The sequence below is a fragment of the Athene noctua genome, chromosome 3 (assembly GCF_965140245.1).
Source record: "Athene noctua chromosome 3, bAthNoc1.hap1.1, whole genome shotgun sequence".
Taxonomy (NCBI): domain Eukaryota; kingdom Metazoa; phylum Chordata; class Aves; order Strigiformes; family Strigidae; genus Athene; species Athene noctua.
The window spans coordinates 40,746,457-40,772,020 of NC_134039.1; the positions used below are offsets into that span (position 1 = coordinate 40,746,457).

Consider the following 25,564-nt stretch of genomic DNA (forward strand, 5'->3'; position numbering starts at 1 on the left):
ACTACTGTTACTCTTGTTCTCTTGCTATATTTAGTAAATTCTTTCTTTTTATTCAACCCACAAATTCTCTTCTTTTGTCCCTCCCCTGTCTTACCAGAGGGGGGAGTGGGATGTGAATGGCCAGCCATGTGGTGTCTGGCTGCCGGCTGAGTTCAAACCTCCACAATTGTCTAGAAGAACCTTTCTCATTGTGTTGTATGATAATTATAGCTTCCAGATTAACCCAGAAGATGTCAGATTTCACAAAATCACAGAACTCTCTAGGTTGGAAAAGACCTTGAAGATCATCCAGTTCAACCACCAACCCAACATTAACAGTTCTCAACTACACCACATCCCTCAGCGCTAAAGTCAACCCGATTCTTAAACACCTCCAGGGATGGGGACTCCACCACCTCCCTGGGCAGCCCATTCCAACGCCTAACAACCCATTCTGTAAAGAAATGCTTCCTAATATCCAGTCTAAACCTTCCATGGTGCAATTTGAGGTCATTCCCTCTTGTCCTATCGCTTGATACTTGGTTAAAGAGACTCATCCCCAGCTCTCTGCAACCTCCTTTCAGGTAGCTGTAGAGGGTGATGAGGTCTCCGCTCAGCCTCCTCTTCTCCAGACTAAACACCCCCAGTTCCCTCAGCTGCCCCCTGTACGACCTGTGCTCCAGACCCTGCACCAGCTCCGTTGCCCTTCTCTGGACACGCTCGAGTCATTCAATGTCCTTTTTGTAGTGAGGGGCCCAAAACTGAACACAGGAATCGAGGTGCGGCCTCACCAGTGCCGAGTACAGGGGTCAGATCCCTTCCCTGTCCCTGCTGGCCACGCTATTGCTGACACAAGCCAGGATGCCATTGGCCTTCTTGGCCACCTGGGCACACTGCTGGCTCCTGTTCAGCCGGCTGCCAATCAGCACCCCCAGGTCCCTCTCTGACTGGCAGCTCTCCAGCCACTCCTCCCCAAGCCTGTAGCGCTGCTGGGGGTTGTTGTGGCCCAAAGGCAGCCCCCGGCATTTGGCCTTATTGAAACTCCTCCAGTTGGCCTTAGATTTAAAGTAATTTCAATGAAATGACAGAAGAAGCACAATAAATAATGATTAGCTACATTAGTTTTAAAGGCAGAACATTAGAATGATTCTGAAAGCGGGATCATTTTGTTCACAAACTGGATTACCAGGTTCATAGATATTTTCACTTTTCATAGGATAAAGTAGGCCTATTTTGGTATCCCTCCCAACTCAAAAATAAATTCGTAGCAGCCTAGTTTTCTTCAGGGTAGCTAATGTTTGCGGCAGTAGGTCACAGTAAGATTTGTGATAAAAATATCCAGAAATAGTAATTCATTATATTTTAGAAGTTCTGTCTGAAATTTTATGTAATAGAAGTTATAAAAAATATTTTAAGTACACATGAATTATTATTGTGGTTTCTATAGTTGTAAGACACATTGCCATATGAGTACTACACATAGATAAAAATATACAGAATAAATATTTTTATACTTGCAATTTTTTCAACATCCAGCATTCGGTGTTGATACAAAGACTTCTAAATTTTAGCTTTATGCTAGTTAAAAACCCAGGTTTTTTCTTCAATAGAAGACCAAAGACAAAGTGACAAATTTGATTACAACCTCTTAAGACAAAATGCAATTGATTATTCCCAATCTATTTTTGATTAACTAAAAATAATTCCTGATATAACACACTTTTTTCCCATGTGGGTCTATTAAAATTGTTCCAAAATGTTTTAAAAATGTAATATTTCCTTAATTCAGCCTCCCACCCAATTCTATGAAAACTCCAACCAGTCCAAATTTAAACTACACCAAGGAATTCTGGATGAAGTCACATGAAGTTATCAGTGCCAAAATAGATTTTTTCATTTATTTGCGCACAAGGATAGCAGCAGTAAAGAAGCTCCATGAACTGGGAAGAGAGGGAAATGGTAGAAATTGTTCTTCTAAGAGATTTCTATCAGAAGATTTATCTTTGAGTCTTTGCAAAATAACTTAAATAATCTACAGGGATTTAACACAGTGCCAGACTACTTGAATTTGTACCTACCTGGATCACCTCAACCATTGCCTACAGCTCTTTTGTTATTAAAAAAGAGTCCTTTTCTTTATCTAGTCCCAAATGTAGGCAATATTACATAGATTACTTCATAATACTAGCGCTTTTCAGTCTCTGAGTGAGCGAGGGAAATGAACTGCATCTATGCTTTGATGACAAGCAATCAAATGTTTTAGATTTCACACAGAGAACTGTGAAAGAGTCCAATAGTTCAAAATCATACAAATACCTTCCTGGATTACGGCATACTCATTTAAATGTGGCTTATTAGACGATGATCTGTGCTGGCAATCTAGGAACCAAGGAGGTAATTTAATGCACATTTCTTGGCTGACTCCAAATATAGGAGATAAGTTGGATGAACACAGAAAAGTTATAGAAACAATATGGGAGGAATAGTTACTGCTTGATCTAGCACCACATTTGCTAAACAACTTCTTGATAATATACAAAATTGAAAAAATTAAATTTTTTTCACTCTTTTTTTTTGTGCAATATCTGTAATTAGAAAAACATAAACATATTTGTACCAACATTAAAGAGTTGATAAATGAAAGTAGCACATAGTAACAAATGCTTATCTATAAGATAATTCAATTTGTAAATTAATTATGGAAGAAAGACTGCATTTTGTTCCATAACTGAACAGCAATTAGAACTCCAACTCATCCATGTCTGGAGTTCCCAGATGATACTGTTTCATCAAATATGCAACAACAAAAATAACTTACTTTCTGCTACTAAGAAAATATAAATCAGTGGTCATTTATGTAAAGTGTAATGAGGAATAATAGTACCCCCAGATTTTTATTCCAACTGTTGCTAATTCAATAAATCAATGTTATATAGTCAGATCATCTGTTCATGGGCTGTGGGTTTTGAGGGGTGTGGGTTGGGGTTTTTGTTTTTCTGTTTGTTGGGGTTTTTTTAATTAGTATTGCATTGCCGTCTTAAATTCTACACTGGAACTAAAAAATGTTTGCTGACCTCTATGAAATATCTTTATCATTTTGCTCTGGTTCTAGACGTCAAGGCTCACTTCAGCTGTTTTTTACCTTTTTTTTTTTTTTTCCTACTTATGTGACGGAGAGAATTACCATCTCCTGCTGTCAGTCACTGACAAGAGAGGAGAGGAAATGGTTAAACAGGAATTTTAGGAGAGACAAGCTGAAAGCGAGACAAGGCTTTCAGACAAAAGAAAAAGAAGTTAACTTTCAGAGGCTAATACAAAATCCACAGAATAAAGGAAGTTAAAAGTTAAGCAAGAAATTCTGTACTGCTGTGCCAACACATCTTTAGGAAACTAGGATAGTTATGAGTCACAATGCTTTATTTTTAAGCAGTGTGAGGTGCATTAACAACTGCTGTATTTAGATTGTTATTTAGAATTTCTATAGAATTTTGTTCACCCATGATAAATGGGAATATTTCTGACATTATGCCCGTTTTATTTGGCTGCAAAATTTCTAGTTTCCTGCCCACACTTTCTGTATTATCTTACTGTAGAGTAAAAATAGTTGAAGCAGACACAGTCTACATTTGGTATCGTTAAAATACAGGCCACAACTTTATTTAACTACATAAACAAGCATACATAACTGTAGTGGATTAGGGCATAACAGGCCTTAAGGCCATTAGTTGGTGGGGCTGGTCTACTGCAATATAAGCATTGCCTGAATCACTCCTATTATAAGGTTATGCTACTTTAAGCTTTTCCTTGTAACACAAACCACAGGATTCAGTGCACTTGCTAGTATTTTCCATATTTTTTTCACTACTGAGAAGGTATGTGGCCAGATATATGAGGTAAGATACTTCTCAGTTACTTCTAGATATCTATAGTTTAACTTTGTACTTCAGCCAGTTCTAGGTTTTGTGTCTAGGCAGTGAGATTCAAGCTGCCTGTTTTTGAATCATGTTTTAGGAGGCAATTAATAGCATTTAAGGTAGCTATTTCTTTCCATAAAAGAATGCAGATGACTAGCTCAGATGTCAACATCTATAATCAACCAAATGCATCATATCACTGTTGCACTAGGAGAAGACAAATGCTTTAGATGGAAAATGAAAAGGAATAAATTCCCACAGCTGAGCACGTTAAGAATCGAAGATGTTCAATACTGTCCAATCCAAGTTCCAATCCAGCAGACGTCTTGACTATATTAAAGTGCAATTGCAAAACTCTCTGAATTGAAGCTGATTTAATACTTTGTGTTTGTGAATCTCAGGCCTAAGGCAAAGGATTTTGACAGCATATAGAAGCAGACAGAATACTCTGACAGGGTATTTGTTCCTACAAAATTCATCAGTACCTTACCATTACTTGCAGCTAAGATCATTGCCATGGAATGATCCATAGCACATAAAAGATGTTTGGGATGATGCTGAAATCGTAGCATAAAACCTATCCATTTATTTGTTAATATGTTATAATTAATTTGTATCTAGGACCTTTAGATGCTGCTGTTGCTTTGCTTTTTGTCAGATCTAAAGGTTTTACTCTTAAGTCAGATGTGTAGTAGTAAATGGGTATAACATGGAAAATTGCTTTTTTACACCTTATATTTCACACTTTTAAGTGGATGCTAGTTACTTGTTTTCTCATGGGTAGGAATCTTTATCACAATAAATTATTTTACTGTAGTTAGTATTTTAAATCAGAAAGCTAAAAAGGAAACAGTTGCAATTATAGAACTGAGGACCCAGAAATTCAAAAGAAAGAACAGAAATAATAATACTAAAAATAGATCTTACAACATTTCATATGCAGCTTCAGTAAGTACAAGATGGAAGAAACTCATTTCAGAAGAGATGAAAGTGATAGGAAGCTAATTTCTATGGAAACATTAAAAGACAATGTTGATGTCTACTTATTCAGATGAATTTCATTCTGCTTTAAAATATCAGAAAGAATAAAGTCTTATGGAATTCCTGCTTCAGCAGGGTTAAACTCACAGCAATAACCTAAGATTGTAAACTCTCTCTCTCTCTCTCTAGTTATACTGGAATTGCTCTAAGTATTCTAGCATGAACTGTACCGCATAGAGATTCAAGAAAGATACTGGCAACCTAATGGATCTGGTTACAGTTTCCTGATCTGGAGCTGGCTAGCCTCGGGATAAGGTATAGATATAACTTAAATGCTGTAAAGTCCCTCTGTTCAACTAGACCCTCAACAAGACCCCAACTTGCTCTCCCCACTTCATAGGAGGTAGCTGACGTAAATTGTAATTATATATGTGGAGATTCTTCTCACATGGTGAGTACTCCATCAGGGCAATTTTTTAGAGCAACAGCTGAGTTTTAGTAACAGTTTGAGATAAAAGTACTTGTTTTAATTGATAATGTCTATTAGGTCCTTACTGACCAAGGAAGGACTGACTTTGTCAGTGTGCTGTATGAGAAAGAATAGTTGACTTCATAATCTTTGTACTGGAAAGGGACTGATTGTGCAATATTTTCAGTCATATTTCTTGGTTCTGGAAATTACACTTTCTGTTTATCTGAAAAAAAAAGCCTGTGATTTTAATGACTGTCAGAGAACTCTATACAGGAAAATTATATATACAGGTTATTTTTGTGCTTGATGTAATAATCAAATACAGAACATCTCTATATGAGGTAGTGTCAAGAAGAGAAAATTTGAACATATAAAAACATTGCGCAAAAGTTTTGTTAAATTTTTTAAAACTAGTAATATACTTTGAGAATATTCCAAGTGATACATTAAAAAGCTCAACACACATATACCATACTGAATAATCTGAACAAAGTTAATATAAACATATCCAAAAAATCCATTAGAACTACAACAAAAATAGGATAGCAAATCTGATATGCTCAATTAGACATTTACGACTGGATTAATTACTACAAACATAAACCAGAAAGCATATGGAGAAAAGATGATATGACCTTAGAAGCTCTGTTCATCACAAAATGATAGAGGCCACCAAATGGAACATATGTAAAAAACTCAGCTGCACACCAGATATTTACCTTTTTTTTTTTTTTTAGGTAACATGGTAGGTCATCATGGGAGGCTATCAACATTTAAATATAACTTTAACCTCTTATCTATTTTTTCTCTTTTCCATAACAATAAAGCACGGTTTGCTGATTACATCTCTTTTTCCCCCCCACCCCCTTTTTTTTAAACTACAGATTTTTTTTGTCGTCTTTAGTTTTAAGCATGATATTCAAAGTAAAAAAAATTATACAGAAACACTTTCTTATCTTTATCTGTAGGCTGAATAATTTCTTTTCCAAGAGCAAAGTATCTTTCAATATTTTCAATGGTTCATACAGAAGAGATTTCCAAAGTTATATAAAATAAGAAAATTATTTTTACATTGTAATAGAATTAAGAAAAAAAAATAAAAATAAAGGTACACTTTCCAAAGATCATTTAAAGTTAGGTCCTATTGTCAACCAGGCTCTTATTAAAATTTTTCTTATACTATCAGTATTTTATTAATATTTTATTAACATATTCCATTAACATTTGGTTAGCATAACAGTTAATGATTCTAAGAAAAGTTCATTGACATAAGTATTAGAGAAGAACCAGAAGACAATTACAGAGAAGTTGAGAGTGATCTATTTCCACAGTGAATATTTAATATTAAAAATATAATTTAACGTCATTTGTATCAGTCATTTTCTTAAGTAGTTCTTGCACAAACCAATAATTTTAACCTGAGATTCCCCCAAGAGGAAGATACAAGAATCACAAAATGCAGAAATATAAATTCCGCATCTAGAAAAAGAGATACCTGAACAAAAAGAAACAAAATTTGTATTTAGCGTAGCTGTCAAATATTCAACTTCAAAATCCTTTAAAATTAAAGTTCTTTAAATTTTGAATATTTATGACTGGAATAAACTGATTTAAACTGAGTGTTTTTTACTGAATCACAATCCATCTTTATTCAAATTCATGTTTAATGTAGTGAAAGCAAACTTTTTAAAAGAGAGATGCTATTTTACATTTAAGAAAAGAAAAATTACATCAATATAACCATTTTTAAACTGTTGACTTACCTAAACTTGTATTACTGTATTTTTTAGGCTTCATTTTATGGGCCCTCTTCAGCATTAGCTGTGCAGTAGAATTATCCTTAAAACCCCTAGGGGAAGAGAAAAACTTACTAAACGTTTCACATATATTATGTTACAGCAGCTGCATAATATTGTATAATGCACTTTTCAAAAAGAATACAAGTGTATAGTACTTCTTATGCATGGCATGAAACTTTCTGATTACTCAGATAGCTGCTATGCTTATCTTTATATTATTGAAACTCCTTAAGCTGGTCTTCCAGACAACTGTAAAAGTAATTATAATATTTTTTACTTTGGTAAAAAACAGAGATTCTAGAAAGGTTGAACTTATGAAAAGCAACAACAGCCAACTATACTGTGTCCATTCTTGCAAGTCACTATGTAAACAAAATAGCTTCACATACCATTCTTCCGAAATTTTCTCTTCTCTTTCAGACATGAATGAAAATTTCTTTTTTTCCTTCCAGTCAGGAAGCTGACTTCTTCCCTTCCCTGACCTGAAAACAAAGTATAAGAGTATCAGGGAAAGGCAGGTAAATAAGGAAGGGTTCTGGGTGACTATTTTGCAGCTTTTGTCATTCTGAAAGTTGTTTGTCCCTTTGGAGGCACTTTTAAAGCTTGGACATAATACAAAAAATCTATTTTAATACTCCAGGAAGGCTTTATCTTGGCGAGTAATAAAAGTCTGCCATCAATTTGAAATGTTTACATTTCAATTACTTGAAGCATATTTCAATCCTTTCTCTCCAAAAGAATGCAGCTGTGTAAGAAATCCCTTTTAATCTTTATCTAGTCTTACAAATCTCTGTTTCAACATCTATATCATGATATATGTGAAAAAACATGTTTTATGATTTATAGTCAAAGCTAGATACATAAAAATACACACATATATCTTTATATTCTTAATTCTGGTAGTCAATGAAAAATGACAACCGAATTTAATATTAACAAGTAAATACATTTTAATTCCAATAATATCATATTAAGCAAAAGTAGAAAAAGCATCAGAATACAGCCTTAAGTTCTCCTCCTTTTGATTTTTGTCAAATCCAAATGAATGAAATATAATGAAAAATTATATTAACTTACCTTCTGTGAAAGCGGATATTTTCTGCTGAGTATGAATGTGGTCTGTTAACACACTGCCAAACTTCTTGTGGTGACAATGGGAAACTATTTGAATGTTCACTGGAATTTGAAGGCCTAGAATACTAAGTAAGAAAAAGGAAAAAATGCAGTTGATGATTCCTGCAAGTTTGAGTTTAAAATGTGCAGGTAAACCTGCACCAGGGTTTTCAGAGTCTACTATTATAACAGAAAGGATTCTTAATGGTCATATGCCCATAACAGACCTTACCTTCAACTAACTAAACAGGGCAAAAAGGTGAGTTTAGTTATACATAATGTCCCAAAATATAATGAATTATACATGTATGACTCCTTTCTTTTAATTGTAGGAAACAAAGCATTAGTAATACTACACTTGTAACAAGAAGAGTAAACCCTAACAAAACAAAAAGCTAAAACTTCAAAGTTTATTAAATAACTAGCAGATATTTCAGTTCAATGACCTTTAGCGGTTCTGAAAACATTCAGCTGTTGTCATATAATGCAGATCTTAGTATTTTTAGTGTGTCAGCTAGTAATTTTTAATCCATTGCCAAATGTACAGATGAGGCACATCATCTTTTTTTCTGCTACTGTGAAGTGTTGAAATAAATCCAAAATAAAGAAAAAACTAAGCAAATGAAAGAAAAATCTAAAAGAAAAATTGCATCTGGAGATGAGGAGGAAGTCTGAGACTTCTAAAAGTAATTGTGTTTTCCAAGTCAATAGATTGTCTTATTAATCACCCCAGAATAGCATATCCTTAAGGAAGGAATAAAGACTGAAGAATAAGAAGTTTCTGTGACATGTTACCCTTGGCCAGTGCAGCTGGTTTGAGAGCAGGAGTGTTTTTGAAGGGAAACGGGTGGAATCTAGAGTTAGCCATTCCTTCTCTAAGGCAGCCTTCATGAATGAGTGAAGTCAAATAGTGCACTGATAAAATCAGTTTAGTTTTGATAACTTTTGCAAAGTCTTTTTTAAATTGTCTTACATGCTGTTTCAAATGTTTTCAAGTCATATATCAGAACTGCCTCCTGCAGAGCAATCACACTTAAAACACCTTTGGAGATCCCGTATTGTACTGTTTTATTTTAAATGAATCAGATTAACAGTATTTGTGAGTTGTGGGGTTTGGGGGGATTTTTGGTTTTGTTTTGTGTTTTAAATAAATGCATCCCATTTCTCAAATTCTTGTAATTTTATCCCGACATTGTTAGTAGACCCTTATTAAAAAAGACTGCCAAACTGTGAAAAAGTATAGACCTTAAGTTTTTAAGGGCCTAAAGAACATCAACACCTTTGTCTGCTGCTTTTGGCTAATTGAGTATTTTATATCCAAAGGTAGGTGCCTGATGCTGTCAAACTTGCTTTTGTTGAGTTGAACTGAACTGGTGTATAGTTTTCATTGAAATCTGGGGTTAAAAAAGTGAATGCTACATGCACTTATTCTTCAATTAATCCATTTTATTTTTAATGTAATGGAATAATTTTCAAACTAAAATAATATCTCGGAATGAAGATGTGTGGTAGAATTAGGTGTTAACCGGTGTCTCTAGCACTTCAAGACAGAATTCAATTTTCTTTCACAAAAATAAAATTTAGCTTTTGTTTCAAACTCAACCTGTATATGACTTATTGTTTCTTATATGTCCTTGAGTTTTTGGACCACATGTTCTTTCAATATATTCTGATAAGTGAGAGAAGTAAATTACTCCACACAGTAAGTAAATACCTCTGAAGAATTTGACTTCACTTATACAGGGCTCAGTCATCCAGGTTGTTCTTACTTCAGCAGCAAAAAGGCTTCATTCTTTTGAAAATGACAAATTTATAAAACCAGACTACCTTTCTTCTATTCATATAATATTTTAGATTGCACTGATTTCTGACCCTGAGAAATTATCCTAATTTTGGATACATTACTGTGTAGTTTGTATAAACAGGACTTTGCACAGCCTTAGATTGTTGAAAAAGAAGGTCTTCAAAGCCCTTTGAAATTCTGAGAAACAAAAGGATCATATTCCAGCTCTTTTGGAAAGATTATTTCAGGTACTGATTGCATAATTTGGTGACTATAAACCCACTCTTTTTATTTATAATGTTTTTTCTTTCATTCTGGCCTAGATTTTTAAAATAAATCTTCACTAAATTTTGACTATTTTCATGTCTAAAAGGGATGCATTCTTACATCTTTCATTCGTTATTTCTGGAATTCCCTGTTCCTAGATTACAGTATATTTTGGGTTTCATTCTTTTATTTAATAAATCTTGATAAATTCTATGCCCTCATTATTAACAGATAATGTATCTTCACCACTCTTTCCTTTCTTACCATTTCATTTCATTTCATTTCATTTCATTTCATTTCATTTCATGATAAATATACAGCATTATCCGTTTTATCACACCTCCTCTCTCAGGTGGCTGTTTATGTTAAGAAATATATGTAAATAAACTGTAAAGGCATGTAAGAAATAAAATGTTCCACATTTTTAACTGTTACATTTACTATAACCCACTAACCTATCTCTTCTCAGTGATTACTCTCATGCTGATGACGACTGAGTGGTTGATTCAAAAAATTTTCATTAAAATTAAAAAAAAAGTCACAGTTAAAATCTATTCCAGAAACAGATTGTAGTAAATCAAATCTCAGAGGTGATCATTTAAAGATGTGAAATTGGTACAATTCAGACACAGAAGACTGACAAGTTTGTATCTCACTAGAGACAAAGCTATGAAATATTCAAGTTTTGCAGTTGCTTGGGGTCTATGGGCAGAATGGTTAAAATTAATAACGATGAAAAAGGGAGAAAATCTGACCAAAAACCTATAGTGAAATTAGATATTATTCCTCCTTGTCCTCCTTGAATTTACTATTCAGTTGCACTATGCAATTGTATTTCTGCCTTTCCAGATGAGAGTTTTTTACTTATTTTCTAAGTGTGACAATGCAGTCCAGTCACAGGTAAACTCAATGTCTTCAAAAGATGTGTCTTCAGCTTTGCTGGTATATAAAGGTATACGAAAATGGCAAATTTCTGAAGTATTTTTTTCCTTCTCTATTTGCAAAAGAATCAATACAGCTGGAAGAGAGGTAGATTTCCACTTCTTGTACAATATAAATGTTAATCAACTTAACTGGTGTGTACAATGACATGTCCATCAATTACCTGGATACTTAAATGTCTTATATGAGCAGTGAACACAATCCAAGATCTACTGTCAGATTTCAGGGCAAGTTTCACACTAGCTATTTGAAATTTTACCTCTCCGATTAAATTGTTTGTGACAGAAATCAATTAAATTGTGAAACATAAAAACTAACATTCCAAAGCTGTAGTTAATTTTTTGGAATAAGAATCGCTTAAGCAGTACACTAATTGAATCCTTTTGCTTTATAGTTGTATCATAACACAACTAAAATTTGTTGCTCTTAATATTTAGGTTGAAACTTTTCTCACAAATATTTTCTTAGTCTAGTGTTTGCCATTTATTAATTTATTAATTTAATATTCTCTACAGTGGTTTTATTTCTTTCATAGCCTATAAAATGTCTTTCAGTATTCTAAGTGTTGAAAAGAAATATCAATGAAAATATAAAAGCGTGATTCAAAGGTACAAATATGCAAGAAAAAAAAAAAGATATTTGATTTATCATTAAGCATATTTGGCACTCCTAGGAATGTGTAGCATATTATAAAAATATATCACACTGTCATTTGCTTTAGCCAGCAAAAATAAACACATAATTGATTTTCAAGTATATGCTTTTCCACTATGTTTATCCCTAGACATTCTGACAGCACCAAGTTCAAGCAACTTCTGTCCATATATTTCCCATAAACACTATAACTAAAGCAAAGTTTATGACATTTACCAATACCTAAGGCAAAAAATAGATCCATTTCTACTAACATTTTCCACTAAGAGAAAAAAACAAAACAAAAAACAAATCACAGTATCTGAGATGAATTACAAAGCAAATACAATGATAATGTTTGTTTGTATGGCCCACATAAACAGTTATAGGCATACTCTATGTCTATTTCTAAAGCCAAATTAAGGAATTGATTTCAAAAATGATGTGGTATATAACATAGTTTTACACATATGTGTAAATCACATACAGTTGATCTAACACGCATTAGTTCATCTGAAGATATCTTTTATGCTTCTATATCCTCCATACTTTTATTTCTAGTGTTTGTTTCACATCAAAGACTGTACTGACTACTTTAAAAAGTTTCCATTTTCACAAGCACACAAAACATACACAGACTTTTCTATTTTTTTGTTAAAACTTCACAGAAATAAATTCAATATAACTTACTGTTTGAAACACATTTTTTAAAACTTAACAAATTTCTCAGGGGTTTCATTTTTTTTTTTTTCCTTTAACTTAGTTTTCATTTAGCTCCTGCTCAGGACAAACAAGATACTTCCAAGACCAGAAAGAATACAGGCCACCAAATTCACTATTAAACACAATACAATTATCCCTGATATCATTCTTCTACAAGAAGAAGGTGTGAATCATTTGGGGGTTTGGGATTTTCTTTCTGAATTTTCATAATAAAACTTCCATAGTATGAGGTATTTCCATTTATCCATTAGGATCAGGAACTTTTTATCTTGATTCACAATGCATTTTTAATTCTTTGAGAGTCTAATCCTGTAGGATTTTTTCTTCCCTTTGATTTTGTAGCTCATCAATGAACTCTGGAGGCTTAGAGTTTTCTTTTATGCCATATTATATATAATCTTTTTCATTTCATTATTTATTTTTCAAATATTTATTCTATCCCTTCCTTTGCAAAATGTAATTACTATTTACCATTAAACATTAAACTTCCGTGGTCTCAGAAACAGAATCCAATCCTACAACCACCAAAGTCAGTGAGAATGGCGTTACTACCTTCAATGGGACAGAATGACTACTTAAAAGCAGAGTTTTATTGTGTTATTTATATAATCTAATTCTAGGCATATTTTATATGCTATGGATTACATTCTGGAAGTACATAATATTCTATAATTACTATACATGTAATTTGGGCTGTTCTGAGTCATATTTAAATCATAAACAAAAAATAGCTCACAGGACACAGTGTCAAATCTACAGTCAGCATTGAAGCATTTCTACAACTGTGTGAACTGTGAATAATGCTGTCACATATTGCCTTTCATCTCTCTTAGATCAAGGAGAATCACAAGAGTAAAATAAAAACCAAATCAATCCCTAAAACTGTACTATAGTTATAACAGAGGATGCAAGAAGGCATTAACAACACAGGCTGAAAAGAAAGGCCAGCATTTGATACATAACACCTCTGTTCTGTGGTAGACCAAATATCTGTCTACATCAGTACTCTGCTTCCAGAAGAGTTCAGTAGCAGACACTTACGGAAAGAATGAAAGAAGCTGGATTTGTTGAGGACAATCCTTCCTTGGTATATTCTTTCAAAACTTGGAAATTGGTAGTTTAAGGACTTTCTGCTAACATCTAGGAAAAGATTCCTCAACTTAAAACAGTAATCTAACTTTTTATGACAAATAAAACGATCTAGTCAGTGTGTTTGCAAGGTCACCTCTATGTCAATCCAGATGGAATGCAACTCATTTACATCACTCAGAGCATATAACTGCTGAAGTGGTGGAACTCATAATCACAAGATGAATCACCACCTGACAAAACCATGAAAGTGTATTTGAAAATTAAGGGGAACTAATACTTTATACCACCCTCCTTCCTTCTTTCATTTCCTCATTGACTCATTCACTGTTTGCAGGACAGCAAAAGTTTAGAGAGAAGAATTGATTTATTAATATATATGTAGTGCTTTTATTTATTATGTATGTAGTGCTTTTATTTATATGGTATCTTAAGATAAAAATAGGAAAATTACCCAGAAGAATATAAACAGAAGAAAATTAATATCCAAAACTTACTCAGAACTCAGAGGCAAGACTGACTCCTGAGCATTACAATGGAATAGGATGAATGGGAGGGAAAAAACCATCTTTTATTAAAAAAAAAAAAAAATTAAAATATTTACACATTACAATTTCATAGAAACAGTGTGTGGAATTCTTTGCTTTTAAAAAAAGATTCACCTGCCTGATTTTGTCTAATGTGTTTTTCTAGATGTGTCGGTTTAGGTCTTGCCAGGACCGCAGACCACGTTGCTGTTGTCTCTCCCTCACCCTCGGACACAAGTCATTTTCAGTCAGAATGGTCCTTTTTCAACCAGATTTTACAAACTATCTGCCCTCTCTACATTCAAAATTGTTTTTAATAAGAATAATATGTAATAAGAGTAAATAAATAACTAAATAAAAACTCTATAGAATTGTTCATAGCCCGTTGGGCCCATGAGACCTGGGGTGGACCTCACTATTGACACCATTGCAGAGACCATCCACGGATGTGAGACGTGTGCTGCAATCAAACATGCCAAGCGGGTGAAGCCCCAGCGAAATGGAGAGCGATGGCTGAAATATAGATATGGAGAGGCCTGTCAGATCGACTACATCACACTGCCACAGACACGCCACAGGAAGCGCCACGTGCTCACAGTGGTGGAAGTAACCACTGGATGGATGGAAGCTTACCCAGCACCCCACACCACCGCCTGGAACACCATCCTGGCCCTTGAAACCCAAGTCCTGTGGCGACACGGCACCCCAGAGAGAATTGAGTCAGACAACGGGACCCACTTCCGAAACAACCTCATAAGTGCCTGGGCAGAAGAACACGGCATCGAGTGGGTCTACCATATCCCCTACCACGCACCAGCCTCTGGGAAGATCGAGCGCTACAATGGACTGTTAAAAACCACATTGAAAGCACTGGGAGGTGGGACCTTCAAAGACTGGGACGTGCATCTAGCAAAGGCCACCTGGCTCGTCAACACAAGAGGATCTGCCAGTCGAGCTGGCCCGGCTCAGTTGAAACCTCCACATGATGTAGATGGGGATAAAGTCCCTGTGGTGCGCATGAGGAATATGTTGGGAAAAATGGTCTGGTTTAGTCCTGCGCCAGGCAAAGGTAAAGGCAAACCCATCCACGGGATTGCTTTTGCCCAAGGACCTGGGTGTACCTGGTGGGTGATGCAGGACAACGGAGAGGTCTGATGCGTACCACAGGGGGACTTGATTCTGGGTGAGAACATGCCGTGAATTATGCTGTGCCTGTGTAAATTATTACTTTGTTATTGTTAACTGCTAAATGGCAGCTGCACATGACACAGATGGTATAGAATAAAGGGGTGGATTATGTCCTGGTTCAGCTAGGATAGGGTTAAGTTTCCCCTGCAGAGAGAGAGGGGGAAGGGATCTCCAGCTGGGTTATTCATACCATGCTGACGTCAGGTCCGGGCGGGCGCGGGAGCGCGGGAACTTTTTTTCCTTTATAGATTTGGTTGCAGTAAGCACACGGTGGGTTTGTTCCGTAACCATTGCGGTATTTCTCTGTATATCTTTTGTCCCGTTCACTGTTATTGCTGTTTATTGTTGTCATCATTGCTACTGTTGTTGTTCAGATTGTTTATCAGACTGTTGTATTAAGTTTCTTGCTATTTTAACCCGGGTTTGTGCCTCACTTCCAGCCCAACCGGCTGAGGGTGGGGGAGGGGTAACGGCAACGTGGTCTCCGGTCCCGGCAGGGCTTAAACCAACATGAGCATACAAATTTAAATAAAGTTCTTCAGAGTGGTGATGTCCTTGATTCAGACTTTCCTAGTTTTTAGTGAGTATATATGAATAGTGCAGGTAAAGTCTAGTTCACTCCAAGAAAATAAAAAAGTTAAAACAAAAAGACAAGTGAAAGACAGTACTTTAATCCGAAGCAGTATGTTCAACAGCATTGTATCACTATGTCAAATAAGCTGACAAAATTTCTTTTGGGGCAATATATGTCACATGAAGAAACTGCTGTTCCTAGTGTTTGACATTCTGTAGGTTAAATAGTTGCTCAGACTGGGAGGGGGAGTATTCAGGCAGAAGGATGCTTGCTGAAGGTTAGCCTTGTGGATATTCACAATAGAAAAGGGCATGCCACAGCCAGCCATACTGTACTGTCTTTCATCTGGCAGAAAGATATAACTTTCTCTCTTGGTTCCTGGCAAACATATTTCACTCTGTGGGGTATTTCATTCAAATACCATGCTACTCCAGGACAACATCTTTAATTTCTTTTTAAATTAATCTTAATTTCTGCCAAGGCCTAAATGTTCTTTGCTAGTAATTTCTTCTCTAAAAGCATAAGTAAGTTTTGACAAACTTCTTAAGAAATCAGAAATTTTTAGCCCTTACAGCTGATACAGAGGACTTGATCACTTTTCTATGCTCATTTATATACTGTTGATAGTGAGCGATTGAAAACTTCATTTGAAATTAAAGATCTGAATATTTTTGTGTATTTAGCCTTTTCTTTCATCCAGTCTTGTCAGGAATCAGATCACTCTATGGGATAGGTTTTCTGAATTCATGCATAAAGCTTAGCTCAGTGTTAGGAAGTTGAATATCAACTCAGACACAGACTTTTTAAAAAACTTCCAAACCTAGTCTAGTATCAAATATGAACTTCCTTAACTGAAAGTTGCATTATTATTCCATTTCCAGTATCACAAAATTTCAGTCTAAGTTCTGCCGTTTTAAAACTATATGTAAATGCGTTGATTTGAACAATGTTATAAAAAAACTGTATGCAGAGTTCTTTTTAATTAGACAGTTTAGTGGATATACATTTTACAGAAAACAGGTCTCTGAACTGCAAGCAGTAGGAAAAATAGTCTTTTTCTCTGCATTTGTCTTTCATGCTTTTTCACATATTTTATGTGGTGAAGATAAATAGGTTAGCACTCTAATAAAGGTTATTTTAACCTTTGGCAATGCTTCTCTTTTAACCCTGTCTTTATATAAGACAAGAGAATTAGGAAAGAAAGCTGGGCATGGCTGCATTCTTACAACTGCTAAAACCAAACTGTTTCAAGCAAAAAAAGTAGCAAGTATCTGGGTTCCAGAGAAATATCACAACAATTAATTGACGCCAAGAAATTTTATAGACTTACAAAAGCTGGTTAATTATTAGAGTACATTCCTGTAGGAAAATTAGAGGACAAGCACAGTTGTGCAGTTGTCCATTTATAAGAAGGATATATTGACAATTACTGGAAAAATCACAATATTCTGTTAAAAACATTCAAGAAAATTTTATTGGGGAATATCTTCTCCAAATGTCATTTTTCCAAACTGTGTAATCAGCTCAGAAAACTAACCATTCTCTCAAATTCTAATACATATGTATTTATATTTAATATATGTATCTATGTGATTTCTTTAAATAGATATGACTAAGATTATGGAAATAATTTATTTTGGAATATGCAAAAGTAAATTAATAATGAAAATTTTAGGGACCCTAAAAGTTTTCATTCACAAAAAAGGTTGAAAGTATACATACATAATTAACTCTCAAAAAGTCTGAAACATTAGAGTTCATGTCAGTCATTCATGGCCTATGTGACCCAAAATTTCATAGAACTGCATTTTTGTCTTAAGCCTGACAGTTCAAATGAAGGTCTGGGTCCTACATCTTTTTCTGAATACAGGAATAAAAAATACAGATGCGTAAACGGTAACCTCAGCTTCAGAGGTTAGACATGGTACAAGTAGGCATCAGAAATGTATGCTTCAGCAATCTTTTCAGATCTATACCCCCACCATGTCAGTAAACATCAGGCACATGGCAACTTCAAGCAACCCCTCAAAATGTCTCTAAGACCCCAGATGCAGTCTTCCCACACTAAAATGACAAGAATCTTCCCCTCTCTGACTCTGCCACACTACACAAACTTTAGCTGGTATGGCCCTATAGGCCTTTTTCCAAGTTCTACCTCTGTGAAAACAAACAAAACTTTCAAGGGGCAATTAAAAAAATAACAAATAAAACAGGGAAGGGATCCTTCACCCCCACCTTCTAAATACTGTACATTCAAAGAATACACAATTTCAGAGGAAGATAACCCACAATGTTCTACCAAGTTTGGGGAATAAATACTAAAAACAAATGAGAAAAGAAAGTGGTACTTCAGCTTGCAGTTTTGTCAAAGGAAAGGAAGTCAGGCAGAAGCACAGAGTAATAAAAAATATTATAGTCATCTAACCTTTTATATGTTTCATAGTTTATTTCACATGAGAAATTTGAATCAATTTAAAGACAACATTTCCTTTTTGCTTAAAAGTCCCTATTTCAGAAATAAGAATGAAAAGATATTTGCAAGATAAATAGCAAAGTCTAAGTTTTAAGCATATATTTTTTGAAACTGATGACAATGAATCTCTAATTACACTAAAAATGTTTAATTCTAGAGGTACGCCTTAATCATTTCTCAGCTTCACTTATACTGTCCTCCTTATATGTCCCCATCACTAAATCTTCTACTTGAAATAAATTATGTACAAATGAATCCAGTTGAAATTTGTTGATTCACAACTGTAGTCTCAACACCTTAAATCTTTTGGGACCTGCACTGCTACTCCCTGAGGAAACTCAAGACCTTCAGGAGTTGATTCTTTGGGATGTTTTCCTGTTGTAAACTCAGATCAATAGCTACTGCTATTTCTGTATCACAATAAAATTTTAAAGTATTTTTCAACAGACGAATTGACTAGAGTGAGTACCAGGAGATGGTTGTAACAGTTTTTAGCATTTAGGATTCCTTAGCCCACTCCATTCAAGGACAAACTAAATATAAAGTTAGTTTTTAGCTAAATTAAGAACGTGTTATAGGGTAAGTTATGGGGATTTTTTCCCTTCTCTGCTTCCAGTATTAGAAACTCAAGAATTGCATGGTGAAGAAAGTCCATTAGGGCCCTAGATCCTTTTCTGTGGTGCTGTTTCCTATTCAGTCAGCCCCTAGCCAACAGTGTTGCATGGGGTGACTCTAGCCCATATATTGAACTTTGCACTTACTTTTGTTGAACATCATGTTGCCCTGGTCAGACTGTTTACCCAGCCTGTGCAGGCTGCTTTAAAGAACACCCTGGTCCTCCAGCTTACCAACCACTGCCCCCAATTTGGTATCATCTGCACACTTGCTGAGGTTGCACTCTGTTCCTTCATACAGGTTGTTAACTAAAATATTAACTATTTTGGACCCCCTACTATTCATGATGGGCTCCTGTCCACGAGGTGGATTTTGCACCACAGACCACAACTATCTGAACTTGGCAGTCCAGCCAATTTGTAACTCACCTGCTTGTCCGGCCCATACCTCAGCAAATTTTGAGAGTAAGACTGCGTGTGACTGTCAATGGCCTTGCTAAAATAAAGGCTTGCAATATGCACTGCCCTCTCCTTATTTGCAGTGCCAGTTACCTTGTGACAGAAAGCAGTAAAGTTTATCTGTCCTTGGTAAACCTTGGCTGCTCCCAATCACCTTCTTTCATGGGTTTAGAAATGGCTTCTGAAAGGATTTTCTCCACAACCTTCCCAGGAACCGAGATAAATTTGATTGTCCTCTAGTTCCCTAGATCTTTCTTCTTGCCTTTCTTGAAGTTGGGTGTGATGTCTGCCCCTTTCTGGTCACCAGTAACCTCCTCCAGTTGTCACAACCTTTCAAAGATTATAGAGCAACCTCAAAATGGTATCAGGCAGCTTGCTCATCCCCCTTGGCTGCATCCCATCTGGTCCCTGGAACCTGTATATGTTCAGGTGAGTTAAGCTGTGCTGTGGTTGGATAACATCTGCTATATTCTAAACTAAAAGGCCTTCAAGCTCCAGGCAATGGGACATGTATGGATTTAAGTGGAGGAGAAAGAAAGCTGGTATCTCACTCTCCTTTTTGGTTCCTACAAAAGTACTACTATTTAACTCAACTGCAGTATTGGCTGCATCAATGGCCTCTTCTCACAGAGCACAGACAAGTCAGTTAGGAGAGCTCCTGAAATTTGCAAATAGGCATTATTAAAAATTATTTTTCAATGGAATTCAATGTATGTGGACATGCTAAATATCAGACATTTAACTAGATCCTTTAAACACAATCTATACCTACACTAAATTGTCAGTTTTAACATTACACAAAGCTTAAAGGGAAAATTAGGGAAGTTAGATTCAATGATTTGGGACACTTAGCTCAGCTTTCAAGAGACTCCAGATGCAAATGGACTCACTGAGCAGAGTTGATGGCTCTGTTATTATTTCCATCTACAATGGTGCATTTGGCTTAGAATGATTTTCCTTTGAGGCTAAAGTAATGAGTCTAAAACACCAGAGAACTAAGACTTTTTTCACTTTTATACATTTTTCCACTGCTTGGCCTGTTTAGTCAATTCTGATGCTTGACTTTAAAGAAATAAGAGTAGGAACTATAATTAATGACATCGCTATACTTTGATATGTCATACAAGCTAAATATAATTTAGAAAAATACTACACCATTTGGATAAATACATGTTCCAAATTATATCTTTAGTATCATGCATCATTAGTGGACTTTCTTTTGAAGGTATTTGTTTAAAACTGGCTATTTAACCAAGAATTAGATAAGAGACAAACCATCATGACAGTTTCTGTTAGAAAATTAAAAGCATTTCAGGTGGCATCAAGAACGGACATCTCATGGTGGAAGGCCAGGAAGCAATCAGAGCACATTTGGTACAAGCTGTGAAGCTGTAGTGTTAGCAATGGCCACAACTCCCAATAGCTGTGTTTGCATTTATTTTAACAGACACTGACTGTAACAACTTACTTCCAAGGCCAGGATATTTATCAGATAACTAGAAAAAAAAATATTTCATCATTTTAGATGTGTCATTGTTGAAAGAGGTAGAAAAAAGGCTTTATGCATCTGATGATGCCACAGACTGAGAATGGCATGTGATTCATTAATATAGCAGCTGAAGAAGCAGGATCATATCAAGAGATTGTTGATACACACTCATTGAAAAGATTGATCTTCCAATGTGTTGCTTAGGAGAGAGTTTTCCCCCGTCCTTTTTATAAGAAGAGGATGGATCTAATGAAATTTTCATCATATGCTTTTTTGCTTTTTTACAACACTATAACTTTATAAGAAATTTGATGAAAAAAGTATCATATTCTTTGCAGTATACAAGACTGAAAGGCTGGATTCTGATCTGACATTTATAAGCAATTACAAGAGCTAGACATGCGTAAGAGTGTCAAGATACAACAAATGTTATGGGGACCTTCTAATCATAGGCTACACTTATTTCCTGGCACTAGCCAGAAAAGAGCAATCACTGTCACAAGCCCAAAACCACAAGCTCATAGCCTGAGACAAACCATATCATGAAGAACTATCTGAAAAGAAAACAAAACACATTTTATATGTCCAGTTTGGATATTTGATAAGAATATTAAAGATGGGAGATGTAAAGAAGTTGTTGCTCTAATTGCTGTTTACTTCTCAAGAGTTAGCACATATGAAGTAGTTTTTATACTTCTCCTCTCCCTCCCGAAAACAAAACAAAACAAGAAAAACAAAACTGCTGCCTAGTTGCCACAGAAGGGAAGGAAAAAAATAGGAATGGCTATGTGTTTGAGTGTGGATATGTAAAAAATACGAAGGAAACTCCTTGTCAGTAATTTCAAATGATGCCAAAAAGACTGGGATTTTAAAATTCTACATAATCAAGCTCAGAAGCAGAACAACTGTCCTGGTTTTGGCTGGGATAGAGTTAATTTTTCTTCTTAGTAGCTAGAATAGTGCTGTGTTTTGGATTCAGTAAGGGATTTGGTATGAGAAGAATGTTGATAATACACTGATGTTTTCAGTTGTTGCTAAGAGATCAAGGACTTTCCAACTATCCATGTCAGCCCATGTGCAGGTGTACAAGAAACTGGGAGGGAGCAGAGACAGAGCATTGGACCCAAACTGACCGATGAAATATTCCATATCATGTAATGTCACACTCAGTATATAAGGGAGGGTCAGCTGGGAAGGAGGGGGTTCTTTCTCACTTCCAGGATTGTGATTGTGGAATCGTGGTATTTCAAGATTGCTAGCCCAGCACAGGCTGGGTATCAGTCAGTGTGCAGTGAGCAATCGCGTTGTGCATTACCAGTTTGTACTTTCCATTATTGTTTTATTCTATTTCAATTATTAAACTACTTTTATCTCAACCTACAAGTCTTTCCTCTACCCCTCCAATTTTCCCCGCATCCCCTGGGTGGAGGAGGGTGAGCCAGTGGCTGTGAGGTGTTTGGCTGCTGGCCAGGTTTAAACCACAACAACACTTTGTCTCAGGGCAACAAATTTATTCCCTTTGATGAAGGAAGCAGTGATGGATTTCTTTTTAGCTTGGTTGCAGCTTACAAGGTTACTTTCTTGTTCAAAAAGTAGGACTAGATAGCCCTGACTTAAACTAAATTAAAAAAATGAAGTTTTGAAAAACACAATACCTACTTTCTGTGTCATGTAACCAACAACACTGGTAGTTATTTTGATGAGAATAAGGCATATGTCCATATGCTGATTCAGTGTAGGAAAATAATCTTTTATTCAATGTCCACTGTTCTAAGTAAAGGATTGTCTTAAAACTGATCATATTCAATTGATTTCTGACACACTGGCAAGTTCAGCCATTTTGCATTTGGCTCACATCATATTCCCATCAGGAAAACAACAATGCTGCTGGTTACATGGTATAGAAAGTAAGAGTTGTGTCAAGCAAATGTTGTCAGATTTTGTCCACCAGAGGTAAAATGAGCTCTGCCTTGTAGATCATTTGCTACATGGATGGACTGCTGATGAAAGATTATCTTAAGATCAGCCTTCTGGAGCATATAGGCTGGAATTCTCCAAAGTCCACATGAAAGACATGAAAACACCACTAAATACCAGGCTCATACTTTCTGAGACATGTGTTGGCCAGATCTTTCATCTCATCTGGGATAGCCTGTTTAACATTGCACAATACAACTGACACAAAACACTACTGCCGTCAATTGTCTCTGGAAATCTTTGGCAAAGTACAGGAGCTGATATGAATACAAGAAGATATCAGTAACTGTTCAGGTGATATGATTACTATTCATGCTATTGTGAGCAAGATAAAGACCCTTCTGCCAGCTCAATCACACGCAATCAAATTTTCACGTGATGCAGTGCCAAACTTGTACTAAAAATATACCACTGCTCAATGTGCATAAATGAAGTAAGCATATCATCTTTGGCAAAGACTAGAGATTTTCCCATGCTGTTTTGCAGCCTCACCTTCCACAGAGCACTGGGTACACTGAGTTTATAATGAAGATATTAAACAGTAATTTAATGAAGACGGGTGCTTAATGACTTATTGCATTGATATTAGCAAATGGTTTAAATAGGTGCTTGCCCACTAGTGATTTTGTAGGATGCCAGATAATAGTGAATGAAAACATTATGACTGAAATCTACGTAACAGTGGTATAAAAAAAAAACCAATGACTATACCACAATATAGTGGACTATTCCAAAAACTTTTGGACAAGACTTAGTACATTTGTATTGGTTTGCAACAAGGAAAGGTTCTTCTGCCCTTCTCTCTCATTTCACTCACCCTAACCAACAGTGAAATCTGCAGTACAAAATGGTGTCCAGATATTTTTTTCTTCCTTCAAACTCCAGCATATGGGATCTCTTAGACCAGCAATATGTACTCCTCTCTACACACTTGTTTAAGGCCAAACAGCCACTGATATGTGTCATCATTTGGCTCTGCTTCAGCACTTTGCTATAAAACACTGAGGCCAGAAAGGAGTATACACTGTTCCAACCTTTTGCTGCTTGCCTCTGCAGAAGTATAAAGTCATGTGATTTGGTATCATCTGACTGCAGAGAATGAAACTGCTAAAGACACATGGAACCAGGCAACCTAGGGCTGAGGATGGCTAGTTTGGGCTAGGCAGGGCAGAGTGTAGGCCCATTATAGTTAAGACATATATTTCTATATTTCTCACAGTAAAACTCCAGTACAGAAAAAAAATATGCTTGAAAAAAAGAAAAAAAAAAAAAGAAAAAAAGAAGGAAAAAGTATGACAAATATTGAATGGTATAAATCTAGTTACAGCCATTAATCTTGAACACTGAGATGCTCACTCACTGAACAAAGTATATCCTTCATGGGCATATACATTGTAAATTTATCACATACGCTGTTCTGTAGAAAACAGATGTTCTTATATTTTTCATCACAAGAAGCTAAGGGCTTGAGTAACTTATCTGATATCAGTTCCCAGTTCAGCATTTGAGCCTGTTGTGCAAATTAAAATGTCATCTCATGGTTTTCCTGTCATGATCTGAACCGAAACACTTTCTCTGAGATTCCTCTCTAAACCCATGTTTTATTTCTTTCCTAATAAACTCAATAACAATTTGAAAATTAAAAAAAGGAAGAAATGTGTAGCAACACCAGAGGGTGATACTGTTCAAGCCTTTCTGGAATGAGCTGGCCTTTTTTTTTTTCCTGCCTTCCCCACTCCTTCCTTTTCTCCTTGGCCTCAGGAGCAACTGCCCAAATGCGATTGCATTGCTGACAGACAGATGGAACAAAACTGCCCATGTAGTTTTCAGTTTACCAATTAAAAAAAAACCCAACCCACAGGATTATTTGGGCCAAACAGAGTGAAACAAGAACAGTTCAATTGAATTACAGTATTTAAGACTCTGCCCTACTGGCTGAATAATTCAAAACAGGATATTTTCCTTCTTTAATATACGAACAGATACTTCCTTCCTGTGTGAAGAAGTAAATCCTTCAACTTTCTGCTTTTTATTATTTTAGAAAGAAGCCAGGGATCAGAGAACACCAACTAATGAGACTGTTCTTTTTTGTATATATATTTCAAATTAAAATGAAAAAAAATCCTAAAATTTAAGCCAGATCTCTATGTTTACACACACACATTTCCTGTCTACCAAATGATTCCTGGGACTCTTGCCTCAAACATTTTGCATGCTCATAAAACAAGACAGTAATTATGAAAATGTATCTTAAAATAGCTGCTGAAAGGTAGAAGAAAAAAATAACATTACTCCAAGTCATCAAGTGATTGGTAATAATTTCATACAAAGTTCAACTACTTTCTAAGTGGAACAGGGTGGCAAAAGAAGGCTGATACTTAGATGACCGAAGACTGATCAACTGTAAACTGCACTGCTCCAACTAACAACATATTTGGTTTCATAACTCTCTATGAGCCCTACAAACATGTGATAATAAATTGGATTTAATCCTGTCAGTAGAAGGGCTATTGCTTCAATCTCCTTTGCAAAATTAGAGTGGAATATTGACAAATGGCTCTTGCAAAG

At 35.6% G+C, this 25,564-nt stretch overlaps 1 protein-coding gene across 1 annotated transcript in view; it reads right to left on the minus strand.

The window, feature by feature from the left end:
- The window catches only part of LRRIQ1 (leucine rich repeats and IQ motif containing 1), a 117,098-nt gene that overhangs the window by 45,581 nt on the left and 45,953 nt on the right, over nt 1-25,564 (minus strand). Inside the window, exons 18-21 of the mRNA XM_074901483.1 lie at nt 9,054-9,143; nt 8,223-8,344; nt 7,535-7,627; nt 7,110-7,195 (exon numbers count right to left, since the gene is read on the minus strand). Coding sequence (XP_074757584.1) covers nt 7,110-7,195; nt 7,535-7,627; nt 8,223-8,344; nt 9,054-9,143 — 391 coding nt within the window. The remainder of the gene's footprint in view (nt 1-7,109; nt 7,196-7,534; nt 7,628-8,222; nt 8,345-9,053; nt 9,144-25,564) is intronic.